The sequence below is a fragment of the Tamandua tetradactyla genome, chromosome 4 (genome assembly GCF_023851605.1).
Source record: "Tamandua tetradactyla isolate mTamTet1 chromosome 4, mTamTet1.pri, whole genome shotgun sequence".
Classification (NCBI taxonomy): domain Eukaryota; kingdom Metazoa; phylum Chordata; class Mammalia; order Pilosa; family Myrmecophagidae; genus Tamandua; species Tamandua tetradactyla.
The window spans coordinates 113,916,529-113,935,235 of NC_135330.1; the positions used below are offsets into that span (position 1 = coordinate 113,916,529).

At 37.2% G+C, this 18,707-nt stretch overlaps 1 protein-coding gene across 1 annotated transcript in view; it reads left to right on the top strand.

Moving 5' to 3' along the window:
- The window catches only part of NUFIP1 (nuclear FMR1 interacting protein 1), a 78,557-nt gene that overhangs the window by 21,015 nt on the left and 38,835 nt on the right, over window positions 1-18,707 (top strand). Inside the window, exons 6-7 of the mRNA XM_077158287.1 lie at window positions 4,512-4,604; window positions 8,901-9,094. Coding sequence (XP_077014402.1) covers window positions 4,512-4,604; window positions 8,901-9,094 — 287 coding nt within the window. The remainder of the gene's footprint in view (window positions 1-4,511; window positions 4,605-8,900; window positions 9,095-18,707) is intronic.

Below are 18,707 nucleotides of genomic sequence, written 5' to 3' on the forward strand. Positions count from 1 at the left end.
TGACATTCCCACCAACAGTGAATAAGTTTGTCTCTTTCTCCACATCCTCTCCAGCATTTGTCATTTTCTGTTTTGTTGATAATGGTCATTCTGGTGGGTGTGAGATGTTATCTCATTGTGGTTTTAATTTGCATTTCTCTAATGGCCAGGGACGTTGAGCATCTCTTCATGTGCCTTTTGGCCATTTGTATTTCCTCTTCAGAGAAGTATCTGTTCAAGTCTTTTTCCCATTTTGTAATTGGATTGGCTGTCTTTTTGTTGTTGAGTTGAACAATCTCTTTATAAATTCTGGATACTAGACCTTTATCTGATATGTCGTTTCCAAATATTGTCTCCCATTGTGTAGGCAGTCTTTTTACTTTCTTGATGAAGTTCTTTGATGCACAGAAGTGTTTAATTTTGAGGAGTTCCCATTTATTTCTTTTTTTCTTCAGTTCTCTTGCTTTGGGTGTAAGGTCTATAAAACCGCCTCCAATTATAAGATTTATAAGATATTTCCCTACATTTTCCTCTAACTGTTTTATGGTCTTAGACCTAATGTTTAGATCTTTGAACCATTTGGAGTTAACTTTTGTATAGGGTGTGAGATATGGGTCTTCTTTCATTCTTTTGCATATGGATATCCAGTTCTCTAGGCACCATTTACTGAAGAGACTGTTCACTCCCAAGTGAGTTGGCTTGACTGCCTTATCAAAGATCAAATGTCCATAGATGAGAGGGTCTATATCTGAACACTCTGTTCGATTCCATTGGTCGATATATCTATCTTTATGCCAGTACCATGCTGTTTTGACCACTGTAGCTTCATAGTATGCCTTAAAGTCAGGCAGCGTGAGAACTCTAGCTTCATTTTTTTTCCCTCAAGATACTTTTAGTAATTTGGGGCACCCTGCCCTTCAAGATAAATTTGCTTATTGTTTTTTCTATTTCTGAAAAGTAAGTTGTTGGGATTTTGATTGGTATTGCGTTGAATCTGTAAATCAATTTAGGTAGAATTGACATCTTAACTATATTTAGTCTTCCAATCCATGAACACGGTATGCCCTTCCATCTATTTAGGTCTTCTGTGATTTCTTTTAACAATTTCTTGTAATTTTCTTTGTATAGGTCTTTTGTCTCTTTAGTTAAATGTATTCCTAAATATTTTATTGTTTTGGTTGCAATTGTAAATGGAATTTGTTTCTTCCCACAACGGATCTGCACCCACAAGAATGGATTAGAAGGACATGGCTTTTCTGGGTTATGTAACAGTTTCAAACCAATACACCATGTAATTTCCATCAGTGGAGATCTTCACCTCTTCATATTGCTCCAAGCTGCTGTCTTCTGTCCTTTCCTTTCAACCTGAAGATCTCCGTTTAGCATTTCTTTTAGGACAGATCTCTTGGTGATGAATGCTCATAGTTTTTGTTTATCTGTGAGTGTCTTAAATTCCCTTATTTTTGACAGTTTTGTCGGTTGAAGAATTTTTGGCTGGCGGTTTTTCTCTTTCGGTACCTTAGGTATGTCTGCCTTCCTCTGTGGTTTCTGATGAGAAATTGGCACCCTTTTACGTGACGAATTACTTTTCTCTTGCTGTTTTCAGAATTCTCTCTTTACCATTGACATTCATCTTTTTAATTAGTATATGTTTTTGAGTAAGTCTATTAGAATTTATCCTGTTTGGAGTTCATTGAGCTTCTTGGACATGTATGTCTTTCATCAGACTTGGGGAATTGTGGCCGTTATTTCTGCCCTTTTACTTTTTCTCTCCTTTGGGACATCCTTAATGTATGTTTGCGTGTTTCATGTTGTCCCACAGATCTCTTAGGCTCTGCTCAATTTTTTTTCCTTTGTTTTATCTGCTCTCCTGACTGTGTATTTTTTGTCCTATCTTCCAGTTTACTTGATTCTTTCTTCTGCCTGTTCAGACATGCTTTTGAATGCCTCTAATGTATTTTTAATCCCCATTATTGTGTTTTTTATGCCCATAAGTTCTGTTATGTACCTTTTTAAACTTTCTGTTTCTTCTTTTTGTTGACACATTGTCTTCCTTATATCCTTTAGTTCTATATGCATATTTAGTTTGTTTCTATCCATATTTTCCTTTAGCTTCTTGAATTGACCTAGGAGATTTGACTAAACAGTTTCAGCTGTTCCACTGACACTATTTCCTCTGAAGTTTTAATTGGTTCCCTGGACTAAGCCTTCTTTTCCTATTTATTTGTATGGCTTGTGATTTTTTATTGCTACCTAGGCATTTGTTTTGATGTGCTAGCTCTGTAAGCCAGTTTCTTTCTCTTGGTCGGGTTTTAGTGTGGCTTTGCTGTGTATTAAGGTACTCCTTTAACATTTGGTCCACTTTATACTGAACATTTAGAAAAGCCTGTGTTTAATGTTTCAGATTTTCTCAGGTCTTTCTACATCAGCCTTTTGTCCTGGGCATTTGTAATAGCTTTTATGTTTAACCTATTATGTGTGTCTGTCACCCTTCCAGGAGAGAATTTCCTTTTCCCAGAGTCCTGCATTGTTCTTTTGTTTTACTCAAATATTTCTCTCCCTTGGGTATGATTTTCTCAGCTCCTCTCTGCCCTGTAGGCCATATTTTTACTCCAACTTTCAGCCCTGGGTCCATTCTGCCTTAGAGCAGTTCAGTTTTCCCTTTACATGCAGTTTTTCTGCTTCCACAAAGGGGATCCAGACCTATGGAGCCAGATGGAGTCAGTGTTAAAAAATACCCAAGCTTTATCGTGTAGGTGCACCAGAAATTTGGAACTGGGCTGAGAGTGTGCACAATTTGCCAATAGTTCCACTGCAGATTACTGATTTCTGGGGGACCACTTTGTATGCATATATATACCAACCACTAGGGCCTTGCCTTGGGACTATTTGATGTTGGGGCTTCATGCCTGAATGTGTATGGGACTCTTAAGTCATTGCCGTGGGTAGCTCTGTGGTCAGCAATCATGGCAGGAAGTGCCTGGGCCAGAGACTGCTACTGTGTGTCTCTTAAACTGTGTAGAACTGAGCATGGGAGAGACTAGCACTACTCATCTACCTTTTTTTTTTTTTTTTAGCTTTCTCTAAGAGGAAATGCTACTGGGATACCTTACACCATCATCTTCATAATATTACTGGTCCTTCTGGTTTTTATACTCCTAGGATCTGCTCCCCATACGATGTGTCAAGCAACAAAGAACTCTTTGTCAAAGCGATCCATCTTGCACATTGCTGTCAGATTTAATTGTGTCCCTGACGTGTGCCTAGTCCTACCTCTAACTTTCATTGGCTCCCCATTGCCTGCTGAATTAAATATAAACTTTCTAATGTGACAGTCGATACACATTTTCTGTTCAGCTTTCCTATAACTTTATTATGTTTCATACAAGATGAACCACTTGCTTCCCCAAATATATCTCTCACTTCCTGGGACCTTAGTTAGTCTACAATTTGTACCATTTACAACACACTGCACGTTTTCCTTCTAATTTTCTATTTACTGACAGCATATCCACTTTTTAAAAGACCAATTTCTTTCATATTCTCTTCTTTTTTTTCCCTCCATCTACATATGATTTATCCTTCCCACCTCCAATCTGTATACTTTTTGGACACTTGTTATATTTTGCTATGTTATAGCTATTCATGTGCTTTTATCCTTTCAGGTAGATTGTAGATTCTTTGAGAACTGTCTCTTCCTCAGTTTTGTAACTTTGAATATACCTAGCATGTATTTGTATAACTAGTGAATACTCTTACATTTTTTTTCTTGTAATACTTATGGGTACCCCCACCAAGTCGATGGATTTTATCAGTTTGAGCCTGTTATATGTGATTTAATTCTAAGCCTTGATGAAGTCAAGGAGTTGCATCAAATATTTTGTCAGTCTTACAGTTTTTCCCCCATGATAGAACACAGTGAAATTACTCTGACAGAATTTTATTCTTTACAAATACATAAGATCTCAATGAATCATTTTTGGAGTTTATTTTTTCCTGGAGTTTTTTCTGAGATGAAAGAGAAGCTTATGTGCCTTCCTAGTTAGACTTTTAACATACCTTTAAATAAGTGCTTTATATAAAAAATGAAAAATGTATATATAGATAGCATTTTCTAGTCCAAAGCTACTCAAAGGCCTGGTCTGCAAAGAGATAAGGAGCTTTTACTATAAAGTTGAATATAAATACATTGTTTCCATCACCACTCCTTTCTACCGCCCACACCCTCCTTCACCACCACCCCTAAAAGGTAATCTGAGCTAAATAGTGTGATTAGAGATGTATTTGATTTAATTTCTAGTGGAAACTCCAGATTGGTAACAAAGTTTGCAGAATGGTAGGGATCTCCAATTTGAGTAGCTTGTTAAAGTCTACTTTTTCCCCTTAAAAAAATATTGTATGCACAATTATAAGTTTATAATGATTGTTTGTTGTTATTTAAACAGAAGTCGCTAACTGTAGCTTAAGCTTGGTCACTTAACTAAAGTTGAACTCTAAAATCCTTTTTAGGATTAACTTTTGTTATTTTCCAGAAATTACCCAACTATGGCCAATATTGAAAGGAAGAAAAAGCTAAAACTTGAAAAGGAAAAGACAGGAGCAGTGTTGACAACAACACAGTATGGGTAAGTTCCTTGAAATTGCTTGCGTTCTTATAATTCTTACTTTAATTGAGTATACTTAAAAATAAAAGAAAAGGGGATACACCAGAATCTTAAAATTTCTGCACTTCAATTCCAAAATCTTTGCTTTTGTAACTTAACGTTTTAAAAGTTTGATTATATTTTTAGTAAGTAATACTCTATATTCACATGGCTTTCAAACAGATATACAGTGAAAAAGCTCTTTCTTTCTTCATCTCCCAGCTGAACAGTTCTCCTTTTTATCTCGTTTCGTCCTTCCAGAGATGCACTATGTATACCACACATAGATATAATGTTTTCCCCCCTTTTTTATATGCTGTGTGGTGGGGGTCACATTGCATTATTTTTCCATGTGACTATTCTATTATTGCAACACCATTTGTTGCTTTTTTTTTTTTTTGGCAGGGGAAGAGCATGGACTGGGAATCGAACCCCAGGCTTCCACATCGCATGGCAGGCAAAAATTCTACCTCTGAACTACCCTTGCACCATTTCCCCACACCCTTTTGACACAGTGTTCTACACTTTGTTTTTTTAGCAAGACAGTATACTTGGAGATTATTGTTCTAGTTTGCTAGCTGCCGGAATGTAATATACCAGAAACGGAATGGCTTTTAAAAAGGGGAATTTAATAAGTTGCTAGTTTGCAGTTCTAAGGCCGAGAAAATATCCCAATTAACACAAGTCTATAGAAATGTCCAATCAAAGGCATCCATCCAGGGAAAGATACCTTGGTTCAAGAAGGCTGATGAAGTTCAGGGTTTCTCTCTCAAGTGAGAAGGCACGTGGTGAACACAGTCAGGGTTTCTCTCTCATCTGGAAGGACACATGGCAAACACGGCATCATCTGCCAGCTTCTTCTCCTGGCTTCCTGTTTCATGAAGCTCCCCAGGAGATATTTTCCTTCTTCACCTCCAAAGGTCACAGGCTGGTATACTCTCCTTCTCATGGCTGTGTTATTCTGCTTTGCTCTCTCTAAATCTCCTTCATTCTCCAAAATGTTTCCTCTTTTATAGGACTCCAGAAACTTCTCAAGACCCACCCAAATGGGTGGAGACAGAACTCCAGCTAATCCAGTTTATCAATCACTCTTGATTAAATCACATCTCCAGGGAAATGATCTGGTTACAGTTTCAAACATATAGTATTGAATAGGGATTATTCTGCCTATATGAAATGGGATTTAGATTAAAACATGACTTTTCTAGGAAACATACATCCTTTCAAACCAGCACAGTGATCTTATATTAATATACAATAAACTTTCTCATCCTTCAAGGATGTGTCAGATGCCTTCATACTTAAGGATGTGCAATGGTGTTTGTGTGTGTGTTTAACAAATTTCCTATTAATGGACAGTTAATTTGTCACTCATCTTTAATAATAAAAAGTTGCTATTAATGTCCTTATGTACACAACATTTTACACAGGTACATTTGCAGAAATTTCTGAGGATGAATTCTTAGAAGTGAAATTGCTAGGTCAAAAGATATATTTAGTATTGCTAGATACTGCCAAGCAGCCATCATAGAAGTTTTGCTGTTTCATCTTCTCACCAGCAGTGTATGAAACATCCTGTTTCCTCCAATTCCTTCACCTTCATAGTATATTCTCAGAATTTTTTCATTTTTATTTCCTTTTTTATTGAAGTAAAATTAGTCTTAAATCTACAACTCAGTGAATTTTTACATGCACATACATATATATGTGCATACCCATATAGGCAGCATACAGATTAAAACACGGGAACCGACTAAGCTCGTCGCTCAAAAACTCCCACAAGCCCCACCTAGTTGCTACTTCCCCGTAATCATATCCCCTTTTCTGATTTCTATATAGATCTGTTTTGCTTGTTCTTAGAATTTTGAATAAATGCGAACAGTAGTTTATATTCTTTTGGTGTCTGATTTCTATGACTCAAAATTGTTTTCTGGGATTCATTCATATTGTTGTGTGCAGTTGTAGGTTGTTCTTATTGCTGTATAGAACTAAGTTGTGGGAATGTATATCCATTCTGTTGTTGATATTTGGATTGTTTCTCGTTTGGGCTGGAAGTAAAGTCTGAACATTCTTGTACATGTCTTTTTGGGACATAAGTACATTTCCATTGGGCATTTACATATGCTAGATTGTAGGGTATGTATATATTTAGCTACAGTAAATTCAGCCAAACAGTTTTCCAAAGTGATTATACCAGTTTGCACCTCTCCTAACTGCATCTAATTATTCTGACCAGTGGTTGGTATTGTCACACTTTTTAATTTTATCCTTTTTGGTGGGTGTGTACTTCATTTCCCTCATTATTAATAGCATTGAGCATCTTTTCATATGCTTATTGGCTATTCAATTTTTTGAAGTGCCAGTTCAATTCTGACCATTTTTAAATTGGACTGTTTTTCTTGATTTTAGCAGTTACTTGTGTATATTAGATACAAGTCCTTTTAGTATTGGAATATATGTATTCTAGATATATTTTCCCAACTGTGTCTTGCCTTTTTACTCTCTTAATGGATATTTTTTGTCTTTTTGGGTGTTTTCCCCACTCCACAGTAAGTTTTTATTGCTCAGGCATCTGGGGTCAACTGGGAGTCTGTTAGGCTTACCTGCTGATCTTGACAAGCCACCGCCAGAGGGTGGCCAGCTGAAGAATGAAGTAGACTGGGGGTTGGGATGCTTGTGTAGTTACCATTTCTGGTGTTCTTTGTTCTCTTTTTTAGAGTCATCTTTCCACTTAAAGAACTTGCTTCACTGTCAACTTATTTGCATTGTTTTCAATTAAAAAAAAATCTGTTGTCATCATTACCTTTGTTCCTCTAAATATAATAAATATAATATATAAAATGGATTATTTTCTCTGCGTCCTTTTATGATTTTCTCTTTATCACTTGTTTTGAGCAAATTTGGATATGATGTGCCTTGGTTTCGTTTTCTTCATTTTTCTTGTTGAGTCTCTTGTGGGTATATGAGTTTATAGTTTTTAAGAAACTTGAAAATTTTTTGGCCACTGTGTATCTGAATATTTTTTTCTCTGTGTCCCTTCCCCTTTCAGAGACTCCAGTTACATGTGTATTAAGCTCCTTGAATTTGTCCCATAGCTCAATGATTGATCTTTTTAATTAAAAACATTTTTTTTTCTCTCTGCATCTCGTTTTGGATAGTTGCATTTGCTGTGTTTTCAAATTCACTGATGTTTTTGATGAACTGTCTAATCTTTCATTACTTGCTTACAATATTTTTTTAATCTCATTGTGATTTTTATCTTTAGATGTTTGGTTTGAGGGGTTCTTTAAAAAACATCTTTCATGTATAACTTTCTGAACGTCTGGAATACAGTTGCACATTATTTTCTTTCTTATTCTAATAATTGTTAGAATTATTCTAATAATTGTTGTTAGGTACATACAGATTTTGGATTGTGTCTTCCTGTTTCATTGACCCTTTTAACATCAAGAAATATCCCTATTTATAATATTTCTTGCTTTAGCATCTACTTTGTTTTGATATTAACTTTGAAAAATACTCCTAACCTCCATTATTAATGAAAAAAATGTAAGTACTTTGCTTGATATATAGCAAACCAGAAAAACCCCACAAGTATCTTTGTGAAAACTCTGTCCCTACAAAGAATACCTGATGTTATTGTCTACTGAGAATGTGTATGTATAAACCTTTTTTTAATGGTCTTTTTTCCCCCCATACAGAGTTTAGATTATAAGAGGCTCACATGAACACTTCATTTTTTTTCTAAGAAATAGAAACACTTTCAGAAGAGTTAAGTAGGTTGAAAAGACACTTAATTTGTATGTCTATGATCTTTAGGTTTATCTTCCTGTAAAATAGAATACTACCTTTCTAATCCTTTTCAAAAGGTGGTCATAAAGGTCAAACAAGAATAAACAAGAGTTAATGTATGTCGTGAGTTTAAGAAGCGCCTTTGTTTTATGTGTACTAATATTGAAAGAAGGCTGTCAGTTAACTTGCTGTTGATTATACAGTATGGCTCAATTGCAGAGGGATTAAAGTAAGGGATCAGATGTGCCTCTTAGAATTGATAAAGTATAATATATTGTGCTATGTTATACTCTCAGAGTTCTACCTTAGAGGTTCTCTGTATTTGGAAACAATTGAGCTATTTTATTCTTGTCTTTTAGTGTACTAGGCCACAAATGACTGGTTTGACAGCTAGGATTTTTTTTACATTCAGTAGACTTTTTCTGTTTTTTTTTTGTTGAAAAGTAAGTGCCCTTTATATTAAAAATTGTATTTTTCTTATTCTAGCAAGATGAAGGGGATGTCCAGACGTTCACAAATGGCAAAGATCAGAAGTCCTGGCAAACATCACAAATGGAAAAATGATCGTGCTGCTCAAAAAGCAACTATTGGATCAAGCAATCTCATATGTGGTTCAAAACTTGAAGGTCCACCCCACGCAAATGCAGATCCCCTTGGTGTTTTGGCAAACAGTGATTCTGGTAAGCTGAACAGAAAGATGACACATTTATAAGTATATGGAGAACGATGCTGAAGGTGACTTTTCATAGAAAATTTAGTGGTAAATATATAAAAAAGTAGAACGATGCTTTCTGTTTTTGTTTTTTTAATGGGGGTATCTAATTAAAAAACTTCACTTCAGACATCTTTTCTGAGTCTTGGGGTGGGTATTTGGGGACAGAGAGCAAATTGTTTTGATTGTGGTTATGCTATAAGATTCAAGCCCAATTATGTGGACTATACAGCAGTAATTTCAGTGGAAGTCAGTATTTATGCTTTGTGAATGCTGGAGTGAGGTCTCCAAGGACTTGCCAATAGGCTCTGTTTAGCAAATTATTGCAACTATGGATGGCAAGATATCAGGGGAGAGAGGAGGATGTGAGGAATGGAGTTGGTTAACTGATTCATTGACCATATTAGGATGGAAAAGGATCTTGACATGAGAAAATATTGGACTAAGTATAAAATAAAAGTAGGAAGGAAAATAATGAACATCTAAATACTGACTTAACGCTTGAGTATGGTTCTTACTAGGCTTTAAATGCTTTATGTGTATTAATTCTTTTCCTCATTATGACAGTGTTCATAGGAACTGTTGCTGTTCCTATTTGAGAAATGAGGTCCTGACTCGTACTGATAAAGTTGTAGAGCCAGAATTTGAATTTAGGAGTCTGACTCCACAGATTGATAAAACATTTAGCAGAGGCTAAATGTAAAGGCTGAGTGTACATAGGGAAAAAAAAAACTGTATCTAGTCTAGGATACTTGAGGTGTGGGAGAAGATTTAGAAGAGAGAGCTTCTTATCCTTGCAGATGAAGAAGAAATGGCAGATGGCATTTTGGGCGAGCACTGAGTTCTACTGTTGGGAACTGATTTTTTTTTTCTTTCAAACAACTTTAGAGAGAGCCCACTTCTTCAGATTTTCAATGTGTGACCTTGGTGATAAAATACCATTGGTCCCTAAATATAACTTTCATTTCACTAAAATACTCAAAATACAAATTTGAAGAGTACTGTTGTAATCAGTAAGTTATCAATTTGCACATTATGTAATTCTTTAAATGAACCTTTGAAGGACTTTGTGACGTTAAATAGTCTTTGTTGCTTTATTTTTGTTAAGTTAGCTTTGTTAAGTACTGAAGTCTGTTTTTTCTATTTAAAGAATTATTTTCAGCATCTGTATCAGTCTCATGACACATCAAATAAATAATGATTGTATCTTGCTTCGTTTATGCCCCTATCTAGAACCTCAACAGACACTTCAGACATGAGAAGCAATAGTAGATACTTTTCATCCTCAGGGGTAGAAAGCATTCACTCGACTCTAAGAAGCAACTGAATGAGAGAGCTCAAAATAATTTTGTTTTGGCTTATATGTTTATACCTTTATCTGTAGTGAGGGTCCAAAATGGGAACATAAATCATTTTTTTTAACTTTTTAAATTGTATAGTATAGCATATATACAAAGCAAAGAAATAAAAAAGTGGTAGTTTTCAAAGCACTATTCAACAAGTAGTTACAGGATAGATCCCAGAATTTGTAATGGGCTACCATATGATCCTCTCATACTTTTCCTTCTAGCTGCTCCAGAATATATGAGGCTATAAGGGTCAAATATTATTTTATCATCACAATCAACTTTTTTCCCTTCTTTTTTCTGAAAAATAACTTATATACAAAAAAGCTATCAATTTCAAAGCACATTACCACAATTAGTTGTAGAACAGATTTCAGACTTTGACATGGGTTACAATTTTACAATTTTAGGTTTTTACTTCTAAGTGCTCTAAAATACTGGAGACTAAAAGAGATATCAATTTAATGATTCAGCATTCATATTCATTTGTTAAATCCTATCTTTTATGTGTAATTAATTCTACCATCACCTTTGATCTTCCCATCCCTCTCATTAGGAGTCTTTGGGCTATGGTGATTCTAAAATTTTTCATATTGGGGGGGTCTGTCACTAATATGAGGTAGGAAGATGGAACTATCTAATGTTCTGGAGAGGCTGGGCTAGCCCCAGGACTTATCTGAACCAGGGACCCATCTGGAGATTGTAGGTTTCTGGAAAGTTACTCTAGTGCCTGGAACCCTTGTGGAATCTTGTATATTGCCCTAGATGTTCTTTAGGATTGGCTAGAATGGTCCTGGGTGAGGGTTGGCAGATTATGATAGGTAGCAAAGTCTACCTAAAGTATGTGTAAGAGCAACCTCCAGAGTAGCCTCTCAACTCTATTTGAACTCTCTCTGCCACTAAAACTTTATTAATTATACTTCTTTTCCCCCGTTTGGTCAGGATGGAATTGTTGATCACATGGTGCCAGGTCTGGATTCATCCCTGGAAAGCATCTCCCACATCGCCAGGGAGACTTTCACCCCTGGATGTCATGTCAGGGGAGCGCAATGATTTCAGTTGCAGAGTTGGGCTTAGAGAGAGTGAGGCCACATCTGAGCAACAAACGAAGTCCTCCAGGAGTAATTCTTAGGCATGCCCTGGGTAGTCTAAGCTTCTCTGCTATCTATATAAGCTTCACAGAAGTAAGCCTCCTGATCAAGGGCAGGGCTTATTGATTTGAATGTCCCTAAAGTTTGACACAGTTTCAGGAGATTCTGATGGTAAGGTTTAGTAGTTCCATATTTTTCTCCCATCCCTCAGGGTACTTTGCCAATACTTTTTGATTATCTGCTTAATATATTCTAGAATGTATCCAAGCATTATAATAATCTATACAGGATTAAAGGACATCTTTCTTTTTTTTTTTAAATGTATTAATTAAAAAAATTTAACAAACCAAATAAAACATTAACATACATAATCAGTAATTCAGTGTCATCACTTAGTTGCATATTCATCATTTCCTAGAACATTTGCATCAATTGAGAAAAAGAAAAAGACAATAGAAAAAGAAATAACACGAAAACAGAAAACAAAAAAAAATTATACCTACCATACCCCTTACCTCTCGCTTTCATTGATCACTAGCATTTCAAACTAAATTTATTTTAGTATTTGTTCCCCCTATTATTTATTTTTATTCCATATGTTCTACTCATCTGTTGACAAGGTAGATAAAAGAAGCATCAGACACAAGGTTTTTACAGTCACACAGTCACATTGTGAAAGCTATATCATTGTTCAGTCATCATCAAGAAACATGGCTACTGGAACACAGCTCTACATTCTCAGACAGTTCCCTCCAGCCTCTCTATTACATCTTGAATAGCAAGGTCATATATACTTAATGAGTAAGAATAACCTCCAGGATAACCTCTCAACTCTGTTTGGAATCTCTCAACCATTGCCACTTTGTCTCATTTCACTTTTCCCCGTTTTGGTCGAGAAGGTATTCTCAATCCCTTGATGCTAAGTCTCAGCTCATTCTAGGGTTTTTCTCAATCCCTTGGTGATGAATCTCAGCTCATTCTAGGATTTCTGTCCCACATTGCCAGGAAGGTCCACACCCCTGGGAGTCATGTCCCACATAGACAGGGGGAGGGTGGTGAGATTGCTTGTTGTATTGTCTGGAGAGAGAGGCCACATCTGAGCAACAAAAGAGGCTCTCTTGGGGGTGACTCTTAGGCCTAAATTTTAAGTAGACTTGACCTATCCTTTGTGGGGTTAAGTTTCATGTGAACAAACCTCAAGCCTGGGGACTCAGCCTATAGCTTTGGTCGTCCACACTGCTTGTGAGAATATCAAGAATTCAACTTGGGGAAGTTGAATTTTTCCCCACTCTCACCATTTCCTGAAGGGGGCTTGCAAATACTTTTCCAGTCACTGATCAAATCACTCTGGGATTCATCGGGGCATCACTCTGGACAAACCAACGAAATCTCATGTGCTACCTGAGATTCCAAGTACTTATGACATTCAGTCAAACTATCTACATGAGTTATATTAGGAAATGCTCTAGTCAAAATATAAATTTTGTAACAAATATTTTTTGCTTTAGTCTCACACATAAGGTGACATTTTAAAGTATTAATTATCATCTATTTTCACACCCTGCAATAATGGCATTCCTTTGTTCTTCCTCAGGCAAAAACATTTCTTAAATTTGTACATTGTACATTTCACTATTATTATGCACTCTAGGCATTCCTAGATTATACCATCTCGATCTTGACCATCTATCTTTCTTTCTGATTTCATTTATGTTCCCAGTCCTCCTCCCTCTGTCATTCTAACATGCAGGTTCATTCAGTGTTTTAACATAATTACATTACTGTTAGGTAGTATTGTGCTGTCCATATCTGAGATTTTATATTCAGTCCTGTTGCACAATCTTTATCCCTTCAGCTCCAATCACCCAATATCTTACCCTATTTCTATCTCCTGATGGTCTCTGTTACCAAAGAAATATTCAAAGTTTATTCACTAACGTCAGTTCATGTCAGTGAGACCATACAGTATTTGTCCTTTTGTTTCTGGCTAATCACACTCAGCATAATGTTCTTAAGGTCCATTGATGTTGTTACATACTTCATAACTTTATTCTGTCTTACAGCTGCATAATAGTCCATCTTATGTAAATGTCACAGTTTGTTTAGTCAACTTTCTGTTGATGGACATTTTGGCTGTTTCCATCACTTGGTAATTGTTAATAATGCTGCTATAAACATGTAAATGTCCATTTGTGTCCTTGGCCTTGTGACCTTTGAGTAGAGACAGCATATACATGGGTCCTGTTTTTTAAACCATTCTGCCAGACTGTGTCTTTTGATTGGAGAGTTTAATCCATTAACATTCAGTGTTATTACTGTATGGGTAGTACTTTCTTCTACTATTTTGCTTTCTGGATTTTATATGTCATATCTAATTTTCCTTCCTTTTACCTTTACTCATAGTCTTCCTTTCTACACTCTTCTCCACACCTCTCTCTTCTGTCTTCGTATCTGTCTCTAGTGTTCCCTTTGGTATTTCTTGCAGAGCTGGTCTCTTGGTCACAAATTCTCTCAGTGATTTTTTGTCTGAAAATGTTTTCATTTCTCCCTCATTTTTGAAGGACAATTTTGCTGGATATAGAATTCTTGGTTGGCAGTTTTTCTCTTTTAATAATTTAAATATATTATCCCACTGTCTTCTCGCCTCCATGGTTTTTGCTGAGAAATCTATACATAGTCTTATTGGGCTTCCCTTGTATGTGATGGATTGCTTTTCTCTTGCTGCTTTCAAGATCCTCTCTTTCTCTTTGACCTTGGACATTCTGATTATTAAATGTCTTGGAGTATGTCTATTTGGATCTGTTCTCTTTGGGGTACTCTGCACTTCTTGGATCTGTAATTTTAAGTCTTTCATAAGAGTTGGGAAATTTTCAGTGATAATTTCCTCCATTAGTTTTTCTCCTCCTTTTCCATTCTCTTCTCCTTCTGGGACACCCACAACACATATATTCATGCGCTTCATATTGTCTTTCAATTCCCTGAGTCCCTGCTCATATTTTTCCATTTTTTTCCCTATAGTTTCTGTTTCTTGTTGGATTTCAGATGTTCTGTCCTCCGGTTCATTAATCCTATGTTCTGCCTCTCGAAATCTACCATTGTAGGTTTCCATTGTTTTTTTCATCTCTTCTACTGTGTCTTTCATTCCCATAAGTTCTGTGATTTGTTTTTTCAGACTTTCAGTTTCTTCTTTTTGTTCCTTCCTTGCCTTTTTTAATCCTCCCTCAATTCATTGATTTGGTTTTTGATGAGGTTTTCCATGTCTGTTTGTATATTCTGAATTAGTTGTTTCAGCTCCTGTATGTCATTTGAATTGTTGATTTGTTCCTTTGACTGGGCCATATCTTCAATTTCCTTAGTATGATTTGTTATTTTTTGCTGGCGTCTTGGCATTTAATTACCTTAATTAGTTTATTCTGGAGATTGCTTTCACTTCTTTTATCTAGGGTTTTCTTGCTGGATGAATTTGTTGTCTATCTGTTCTTTGACATTCTGTTCAGCTTTATCTGAACCTTTAGCTTAAGTTTTGTTTAACAGAGGAGAATTTTTCAGTTCTTGTTTTCTTGTTTCTTGCCCTGCTTGTGTGGTACCTTTCCCCCACACACACTTAGGAGGGTCTGCTTAGATATTATAGACCCCAGCCAGATTTTCCCAGACCAAACTGGCCTCCTATCAGGAGGAAAGAGTCACCTGCGTCGGTTTTCCCTGAGCATGAGACCCAGCAGGTTGAAAGACTTTCCTGTGAAGTCTCTGGACTCTGTTTTTCTTATCCTGCCCAGTATGTGGCGCTTGTCTGACTGCAGGTCCCACCAGCATAAGATGATGCGGTACCTTTAACTTTGGCTGGGGGTTTGTTGGAGACAGAGGAGAGGTTGTAGGCTGGTTTTAATGGCTTCAAATTACCAAGCACTGGTGTCTGAATTCCTTGATGGAGGGATTCCACCTGGGTGGGCCTTCACCCCTCCCCTGGGGAAGGCACAGGCTCCAGATAAGCCCCCAAAAGAGCTCACTTCTGCCTATGCCTGGGGCAGTTGCAGCCTGAAAAGTCCTGCCGCTGTATCCAGAGGCAGTCAAGCCTTTGTAGATACACAGCCACAAAAACCTGTTTCCTTCTTTTTTTTCCCCCTTTTTCTGTCAGTCCTGCCCCCTTGGTGCCGGGGCAAAAATGAGCAACCTCCGCTTTGATCCGGGTTCACCTAAGCTGGGGGCCTATTTTTAGTAGTCAGAATTTGTTAATTAGTTCCACAATTGGCGTTTGATTGTACCCAGTCACTGCTGCTGGTAAAGTCCTTTCCTTTCCCCTCTGGGAAGTGGCCTGTGGGGGAGGGGCGCTGGCTGCCGCAGCTTTGGGAACTCATGGTTTTGGGGGGTGCTCGCAGCCGGTACGCTGTGTGTCTGGTCACTGACGTGGCCCCAGGAGCTGTTCTGTACTGTTTCTGGTTATTTAGCAGTTGTTCTGGAGGACGAACTAAAATGCGCACGTTGTTAAGCCGCCATCTTGACCCAGAAGCCACTTAGGCCTAAATTTTAAGTAGACTTGACCTATCCTTTGTGGGGTTAAGTTTCATATGAACAAACCCCAAGACTGGGGGCTCAGCCTATAGCTTTGGGTGTCCATTCCGCTTGTGAGAATATCAAGAATTCAACTTGGGGAAGTTGAATTTCTCCCCATTCTGACCATTCTCCGAAGGGGGCTTTGCAAATACTTTTCCACTCACTGATTGAATCACTCTGGGATTCATCGGGGCGTCACTCTGGACAAACCAACAAAATCTCATGTCCTACCTGAGATTTAAATGACATCTTTCTTATTCTGTGCTCCCTGTGTTTCAGTTGTTCAAATGAGCTATATAGATAGGTTGAATTACATTATACACTACAGAAAATTTCAGTTCTAGACCAAATAAACCTTTCTTCCATTGGTCTCAAAGAGAATGTGTGGTTGTATAATATAGCCACTATCTTCCTTACCCCTATGTTCTGAATTATTTTAACCCCAACTTGTTCGGCTTCTTTCTTATCTCTAAACAGGTTATATATATAAAACAGCCTCTCCAAAATCCAGAAATAGTAATCACCACTCCAGACTTAATGGGTCTGCTTTAAAAGCTTATAGTCTAGGGCCTTGTTTTCTTATAAGCATTTTCTAAAGGTGACCATACCATTCTTGTTTCTTGTTTCTTGCTTATTTTGTCTCAGCAAATATCCCACATGTTCATTCACATTATTGTACACCTCATGACTTTGTTCCTTTTTGTAGCAGTAGAGCCTTTGTTTATAAATATACAGCATCGTTCACCTATCTACTTCTCCATCAGTGCATCCTTCAGTCACGTATATTCATTGGGCATCATGCAGAGGGCCCAAAGTCTGCAGTCCATTAACATTCTCAATTTTAGGTAATTTCATTGTTCCCAAGAGAAATAAAACCAATAAACACACCTTTGCTAAATAGGAAATCTAAACCTCCTCTTAACACTTGTCCCTCACCCCGTTATTTACCTCTGCTGTTGCTGTGATAGTGCTGATGATTTCCTTTTGAACATAGCTCATAGCATGCAATAGCAGTTTTCCCCCTCTACCCTGGACTTAAATACTCTTTATACAAGAGTCGTATCTTTGAAGTAATTCTTGAGAGAACTAATTCTTATTTCTAGTGTTAATCAGTGGGACACGTAGGTCTATACAACCCCTTTCAATCTCGTTCACCTTCAATATGGTAATATTACTTACAGACCCACTAGAGAACCACCTTCACTCCTATCTGTTCCCTTACATTGGAGTTCAACCTCATTAGCCAATGGCTCACCCATCTCTAAGTATCTCTAAGTCTGTGTATCTCTAAGTCCCCTATATTCTGTATTATTGGCCTTTCATTATACCTTTATCCTGGTCATAAAAGTGGAATCATATGGTATCTATCCTTTTGTGTCTGGCTCAGCATTATGTCCTCAAGGCTCATCCATCTTGTCATGTGCTTCAGGACATCATTTTGTCTTACTATTGCATAACATTCCATGTATATACCATGATTTGTTGATCCATTCATCTGTTGATAGGCCTTTGCATTGTTTCTGTCTTTTGGTGATTGTGAATAATGCTGCTATGAACATTGGTGTGCAAATGTCTGTTTGTGTCTGTTCTAACTAGAACAGCTGCTGGAATGCAATATACCAGAAATAAAATGACCTTAAAAAGGGAAATTTAATAAGTTGTGGTTCTGAGGCCAAGAAAATGTCCCAATTTAAACAAGTTTATAGAAGTGTCCAATCTAAAGTATCCAGAAAAAGATACCTTGGTTCAGGAAGGCCGATGAAATTCAGGGGCACTCTCTCAAGTGAGAAGGGCATATAGCGAACACGGTCAGGCTTTCTCTATCATCTGGAAAGGTATGCAGTGGACATGGTGTCATCTGCTAACTTTTTCTCCTGGTTTCCTTTTTCATAAAGCTCCCCGGGAGGCATTTTCTTTTTCATTTCCAAAGGTTGCTGGTTGGTGGACTCTCTGCTCCTCATGGCTACGTCATTCTGCTCTCTCAGAATCTCTCTGAATCTCCCACTTTCTCCAAAATGTTTCCTCTTTTATAGGATTCCAGTGAACTAATCAAGACCCACCCAAATGGGGGAAACACGTCTCCACCTAAACCAGCTTAACAACCACTGTTGGTTGAGTTACATCTCCAGGGAGATGATCTAAGTACAGTTTCAAACATACTAGATAAGGATTAGAGGAAACGGCTGCCTTTACAAAATGGGATTAGGATTAAAACATGGCTTTTCTAGGGTACATACATCCTTTCAAATCAGCAGTGTCATTACTTTCAGCTCTTCTGGGTATATACCAAGCAGTGCTATTGCTGGGTCATAGGGCAACTTGATATTTGGTTTCCTAAGGAACCACCAAACAGTCTTCCATAGTGTCTACACCATTATACATTCCCACCTGCAGTGCATAAGTGTCCCAGATTCTCCATATCCTCTCCAACATTTGTAGTTTCCTATTTGTTTAATAGCAGCCATTCTTATAGGTGTGAGGTGGTATCTCATTGTAGTCATGATCTGCATTTCTCTTATAGCCAAGAAAATAAATATCTCTTCAAGTACTTTTGAGCCATCTGTATTTACTCTTCATAAAAATGCCTATTCAA